The sequence below is a fragment of the Cyprinodon variegatus genome, unplaced genomic scaffold (assembly GCF_000732505.1).
Source record: "Cyprinodon variegatus isolate N-32 unplaced genomic scaffold, C_variegatus-1.0 Scaffold38, whole genome shotgun sequence".
In the NCBI taxonomy this organism is placed as follows: domain Eukaryota; kingdom Metazoa; phylum Chordata; class Actinopteri; order Cyprinodontiformes; family Cyprinodontidae; genus Cyprinodon; species Cyprinodon variegatus.
In genome coordinates this window covers 1362257-1369449 of record NW_015150491.1, presented here as the reverse complement: position 1 = coordinate 1369449, position 7193 = coordinate 1362257, and the positions used below count along the sequence as shown (strand labels likewise).

Sequence of the window (7193 nt, the reverse complement as noted above, 5' to 3'; positions counted from 1 at the left end):
ATATATATATATATATATATATATATATATATATATATATATATATATATATATATATATATATATATATATATATAGCGTGTTTTCATATAAAGGTTGATTTGTTTGTTTTTAAGTTGTTTTCAAATTCCTGCTTTGATTTTTTTCCCAGATGATCCTCTTCTCATCGCCAGGCTACCTGGTAAGTTGTTTCACTTGCAGGATATATTTAGCGTTAGAAAAGCAACAATATGTTTTTTTTTAACATTCACTTAGAAGCATATCACAAAATGTAGGATTTCTGGGTTTATACTTGCTTAGATGAAAAAAAAGGATATTAACTTATATATCAACATTTATTAGTAGAAATTAGAAAACTGTAATGTAGAATTCAAAAAGAAATGTTTTAGACATTAAGTACCCTCCAACTAGAACAGATTGCCTGAATAGAAATGTTTATTTTACAATTTCCATAAGCAGTACCAGCAGTTAAATCACACATGACACAAAGGCCATTGAACATTGTTGGTTAAGGGTAATTAAGTTCACTGTCATCAGTGGCGGTTCTACACCATATTTACCAGGCGGACCAGAGTGGGAAGGCACGTTTTCATGGGGGCAAAAAAAGCATGGAACTAAAAATAAAGGCAATACTTTTTCATTTGAAACATATTTAGAAAGCCATAAAACAATATAATAAGTTGCAGCTCTGTACTGAATGAAGGGAATTGTTTACATCATTAAGTTTAATTAAAATTTCCTGTTGTCCCATTTGAAAAAGTGTATTTTTGGTTTAAAAATTTTGATTTTATTTACATAACAAAAAAAATTATCATGGAAAAAAAAAACAAATGAAATAATTACTTGCTAAATCAACATTTAATGGAAGATAAAATAAAGCTATTCTTTGGAATATTAGTTCAACGTACATACATAGATCAGGGATTACATTTTTTTAATTATTATTTTAAATGAAAATTACCAGTTTTAAACAAATTCGAATTAGTACTTGGTAAAACAAATCAGTTCAGCTGTAACAAACTAGAGTATTTTTTAAGATGTAGCATATAAGAATTGTGATCTTATCTCAATACGACTGAAGCTATCACCTTAATTTTTAAAAACAGATCTGTTATGGAAAATAATGATATGGGCCTAAGGGACCTATCAGTCAACTATGTGTGTTCCATAAATTTCATCATAAATTTTTTTTGTGTGTGTTGTATAGTGTTGCGCTGATGCCATTTTTTGGCCCTGATACTGATACCCGATACCTGGCTGTGCAGTATTGGCAGATACCGATACTATACCGATACCATCTGTTTGAACTTGATGTGTCTGTGTATAAATAACTGCATATTACTTTGATGTAAAATAATTGGCATAATGACTTTGTCAAGCTGCTGCCTTCCTTTGTGAAGCAGAAAAAGACTAATACAAATTGAATCCAGTAGAACTTTTTATTGCCTATCTGGAATGGGTGACAATAGTTGAATAAATTTTTGGCTCTCAACATGGTATCGGTGCCCTATTTGTTGGTACTTGTCGATACCTATACCACCATTTCATTGCTGGATCGCTGCCCCGCCAGATACTGGTATTGGTACAACACTAGTATTGTATCTTCAGGACAGGGGAGATAACAGTTGCCAGGACCAGTTGTACATCGCCCCCTGTCTAGAACTGCCCATGACTATAAAAAAGGTTCACCATATCATTTGGTAAATACACCTTTAGATAACTAAAGACTGTAAAGCAATTAGGATGATTATATGTTCAAATGGGTTGGGTCAGGTTTTCAGTTTTGCAACACCTTTCTTTTGATGTTTTGTTTAGGTTTTCTGTAAACAATCTGTAAATTTATAAAATCTGCACTAATGGCAATTAGAAAATCTTTATCATTTCTATATTCTACATATTAAATTTTATAAGATGGAAGATAAAAATATACCAGAACTTGCTCCACTTCTCTTCTTTCTATTCTCTCAGGAGGAGAACCCATCTGGATTCCTTTTACCTTCAAGTATAACCCAGCCCACACTAGCTGTAAGGGCAAACAATATGTCAAGCGGACATGGTACAAAAAGTTTGTGGGTGTCGTCCTGTGCAATTCTCTACGCTATAAGATCTTTATGGCTGACGATCTCAGAGGTAACACATCACATTAGGGGTTTACTCAGCTCTTTCATAAATGAAAAAAGGAAACAATAAACAAGTTTCAATAATGCTCCTCTTTCTGTTACCCAGTGCCTTTTTACAGTATAGGAGATACTATGGGCCAAGGTGAGGACCACTGCCAGTTTGTGGACTCCCACAGAGATGGAAGAACGGGGCCAGCCTACCTCTCAGAAAATCTGCCCTCAGCACAAGGTAAACAATAACAGCTGTGCACATGGCTTGTGACTTATTATATTTTTTTCCATGGCGTATGAATAGTTCTGCTGTAGGGCAGAAGAATTCATTTTGTATCTATGCAATGCAGACCAAATGAAGTCAAACTTGCTTTGTAGTGGCATCCTGAAAATAAGTCCATGTAAAAATGTCGTGTAGTAAAACCATCGGTTAGATATTCTCAGCATTTTGTAAAATGCTAAAATGAGAAATATTTCAACATTTCATAAAAAGTATTCATTTGTTTGGTTAATACTCCTTGTATTACAGGATTTTACCGTGCCTACAGACAGGAGCCGGTTTCCTTTGGAGTCATTGGCCGCCGTACATCCCATCCATTTGTGGGGTGGTATGAATGCGGGGTTTCCATCCCTGGGAAATGGTAACTCTGAAGAGGAGACATTTCATATGAACAGCAGCAGCTCTGCACCCTGCAGCATGCTCTCAGCTGCCTTTCTTGTCCATTGAAGACAGACATTCACCTACAAGCACAAAGACACCACTATATATTTTATATTGCTCCAGAGGAAAATAAAACTCAAAATAGTAGCTTAAATCAGCTAAATATGTATCATCACAATGCACTTTTTATGTAAAGCAGTCTGTATATGAGGGGAAATAAGCTTGCTCTTGCTTAGCATAACTATTATTACAAAGTGCTCTTCTATAATTAACAGAGAGGTCCTTACCCAGTGTTATTTATCTCCTTAATAACAAACCCACACGAGGTGAATCCAGTGACACTGGACCAGAAACTACAAGATAAACTGTACAAAAGAGCACTAGAGATGTGTATAGGTCTGTTCATTTTCATCCATGGTATTTGTATTGCATATTTTATGACCTATTTTGTCTATTCATGTTTTACACCCATCATACTGTTTTTAATAAACTCTGTATCCTCTTTGAAATTTTAAATTTTACATTGTAAGTTTTATATGTATACAAACAAAGAATAAAAGGCTAAATATGTGCTCAGGAAATTTGAGAGATTGAATAAAGACCTTATTACAACAAAAATTGCAAAAGATCAGTCATATCCTGCTTCCTCTGGTGACAAATTCACAAATACTGCACATGTTTATTTTCACAATGGCACAAAAAAGAGAAAGTGCAGAAAAGCTAGTCAGATTATTACAGATTTTAAAAACTCATGGATTGAGAAGAAATTCACCTTCTGTATTTTAAATAACCTCTTGAGGCTTTTAAGTTGATCAAGCTAGAAGGTTGGAATTGAAGTCTGAATGGCTAAGCAGCCATGTCTTCAAATCAAAAATAGACCACCATATCTTCAACATATATTGCATGTTTGACCAGAGCAACATTAATACATTTAAGCTAAGGTGACTTACCACAGCTATTCATTCCAGTTTTCTGACATTTTAAAAATTGTTTAAATCCAATATGGTTACCATGCATGGGTGGTTCTAGACAAGGGCCAACAGGGGTCACTCCACCTGTAGAACAGGTCCTAGCCCCTGTTTTGCAGTCCAATACTAAATTAAAGGGGAACACTGTTTTTTTTTGGGCATTGGGCCCTTGATTTTATGTTATTACATCATGTTCTACACACCCATATGAGTTTTGCTGTTTCTTTTCTGTGTATGTTTGTTAATCTTTTGCTCTGTGCCCCCCTAAAAAAACACTGGCCCCCTTGGTAGATTCCGTCTTGAACCGTCCCTGTTGTAAAGTATTCTAAAAGTAACAGAGCTAAGTTGCTGCTACCAGTGACATGTATCTCCCTTTATGCACATGCCACTGTTTCCATAAAATCCTAGTTGTCTTGGTAATTTCTAACACTAATTAGCTTATCCAAAAGGCTTTCTGATAACCAACTAGATTATAATTCCAAAAACCTTACCAAATAATCTAGAATAAAACATTCTTTATAAAAGAGCATACTAGATAATAAAAAAAATTGTGAATAAAACAAAAAAGAAATAACACAAAATTGTGCTGCAGTTAAGCTTGATGATTTTAGCTTGTTAATTAAGTTGCATAACAATGAACAAATCCCACTGGATTCTGGCTTGAAGACTGAACGCAGTTTAGTTAGATGTTATTTGATTAGTCTTCTAAGGCCTTAAGAAAACGAAAAACACAATAGAGGATTGCACTATGATTTATGGTTTAGAATAAGTTTGTGGTTAATTGTGTCAGGCTGTAAAAGCTGTTGCAGTGTTGCACCAAATTTTCCAAACAGCAGTGCTTAAATCAGTCTACACATCACAGGGGATTTGTTCTATTCATTCAGTTTTTAATTGTATAAACCTCATTTATAATTCTGTGTTTAAAGTAAAGGCCTACTGTTTGATGTTTGGTTTGTTTGTGTAGTGTGGGGGTGAGGGAGTGTGGAGGACGGATGTGTTACAACTGCAGGAAACTGATCTCTTAAGTTTACACTCGGAGAAGTACATTTATTCAACCAATTGTGACTAGATTGCTTTTATAATCCCATGCTATAAATGTTGGAATATGCAAGTCAATCCAGATAAAATCTTTCCCATGGATAGGCTTTCATTTTTATTTCCTAGCTATGTGTGGCGTTTCAAGTTGATTGCAATATTAAACCATCAATTATTCTTAACCTTTCATTAAATAACCAATTCAAAAAGAAAAGTGCATAATTATGAATGGTTCAGCAACACATTAAAATGGGTGAAAAGCCTTTTTCAGTTATATAGGATTACTGGAGAAGTCTGCTTTGTGTTTGTTGCCAGGTAATTATTATTGTATTTATAAGATTCTGAGATTATTTCTCAGACGTCAGATGGATTTATGTTTTTCCACCGTTCAACAACATAACCCCTGCTTCTCTTCTCAAATCTTGCTTAAAAGTAATTCTAACCATTTTTGTGTCAAATCTAATTCTGGGAACAATTATCATGATATCCAGACAAATCATAACTACTGTTTTGTTATTTTTCACTCCCCGCAAAAAGGAAAAGGACTTTTTCTGAGCTGGACAGTGTAGCTCTAAAGCAGGATAAGCGTCTCCCATGAGAGAAATCTGGGCGTTTGGGGGTTTGTTTTCATATTTGCAGCAGACCAATTTGTCATCACTTTAATGGGTTATTGTCACATTTCAAACATTCTTTCCAGGTATGCTTGGGGGGGGTCGAGGTTCTGCAATCATGTGTTTTCAGTGAGTGATGAGCATCTCTACCCTCAAAATATTTTTTTTGGCTGCTGCTCTTGATCCGTGTGGAAAAATAGCATTCATCTCTAACCACTATGAGAAACCTGATCCCTCTATGACACCTGCAATGGAATATATAAATATTTAAGGATTAAGAAAATGAGAAGAGGACCAGCTGGAAAAAAAAGAAAGAAAATAGGGAAATTATACTGAATAGACCTTGTAATGCAGGGAACATGTACTGAAAGTCTATTTTAGACTTACACTCTAAAGATTTTTAAAAATTGCCATTTTCAAAGTTGGTTTATTTTAGCCACACTGTAGGTATGTATTTATATTTTTTCTAATGAAAAGCTTATTTAAAAGCACACTGCAGACCTTGTGACCTAAAGAGTTGACTTATATGAGATATTTTTAAATTATTCCTCAGACCAACATAGAGCGCTTGACAATATCAATGCTTCAAGCGGGGCTTCCCTCTTGAAATACTGACTATGTAAGTTGGGAGAAGACGCACCGTTGTTGGCCAGGTCATGTGACCTGGAAGAATGTATCGCTTTACAGCCACAGGCTCTTATATAGTCATGGAGTGAAGGCTTTTGCTCTACTATTTTTCCACCTGCTTGACACTGGTCATGGCTGAGGCAAGGATAAAGTTTAAACCTTCTGAGGAGGCCAAAAAGAGAAAACGGGAAAGGGATTGTGCCTCAGGAAATACAAGAGTCAATCTTGGAAAGGAGTTTGTTTTTTCTGCGCAGGCTGAAAGAAGAAGCAGGATGTAAAACCGACTCTCTTTTCTCAACTTTATTATTAGACTTTTAAGTTAACACTTTGCTCCTAGTATAAAGTCATATATCTTTGTTATTATTTTCAATGTTTAGTAGAAGCAATATACGGGCAGTTATAGGTTTAAAGCTCCTAGTGGGCAACAGTTAGACAGTGTGCCATTAAGGACACATTACAGCATTTCAACTAGATTCCAATTTAGACTTTGACTTGGTCACTCAAAAACATTCATTTTGTGTTGTTGTTTTTTTTTAATCCTTTAAAACCATAAAGATCCGAATTTGTGTTTTTGTTAGTTAAAGTAAGTTGCCAGTGTCCTTGAGCAACAAAAGCACAATGCCACTGCCACACATGACTGTACATAAGCTCCTTATATAAAACACATTAAAACTAAAATGTTTCACATTTTTCTTACGCTTAGGTTATCTTCAGTTAATTCTACAATTTGTTGATGATCACAAATGCCAAATGTGACAAAATCTGAAGAAATCTGTTGGAGAAAGCAATACCTTTTTATAGAGCTGTAATTCCTGTTGTGGTTATAGAACAATGCTTCAGAGGCATTTTAATTTGGAAAATAAAAAAGTGTTTCACCTTTTGTGACATCCATCAACTCCACAACATGTCAGAAAGTAAGTTATCATTACATTGTACTGTTTTAGTTTGCTAACTGGATGATGTAATTACAGTACCTCTTTGTAAATGCAACCTTGATATATTAAGATCAGTGTTGTTTAGTAAAAGTAAAGTAAAAATACTATTTATTGTAAAGTAAAAAATACTTCACAGTTGTACTTGAGTATATTTTGGAGTATGTTATACTTTCCTGTAGTTTGCATTTTTTTTTTTTGTTGATAAATTTCACTTTTACTTCAGTATATTTCCAAACTTAATTGCA

The 7193-nt window shown here is 34.5% G+C and overlaps 1 protein-coding gene across 2 annotated transcripts in view; it reads left to right on the top strand.

The window, feature by feature from the left end:
- fndc1 (fibronectin type III domain containing 1) overlaps positions 1-3386 on the top strand; it is a 43831-nt gene extending 40445 nt beyond the window's left edge. The window contains exons 18-21 of one of the 2 annotated variants that reach the window (XM_015369820.1): positions 152-181; positions 1969-2130; positions 2227-2349; positions 2641-3386. In XM_015369820.1, the coding sequence (XP_015225306.1) occupies positions 152-181; positions 1969-2130; positions 2227-2349; positions 2641-2756 (431 nt within the window). In that variant the 3' untranslated portion in view covers positions 2757-3386. The remainder of the gene's footprint in view (positions 1-151; positions 182-1968; positions 2131-2226; positions 2350-2640) is intronic. The other variant, XM_015369819.1, reaches the window with a different exon arrangement.
- Positions 3387-7193: the final 3807 nt, after the last annotated feature.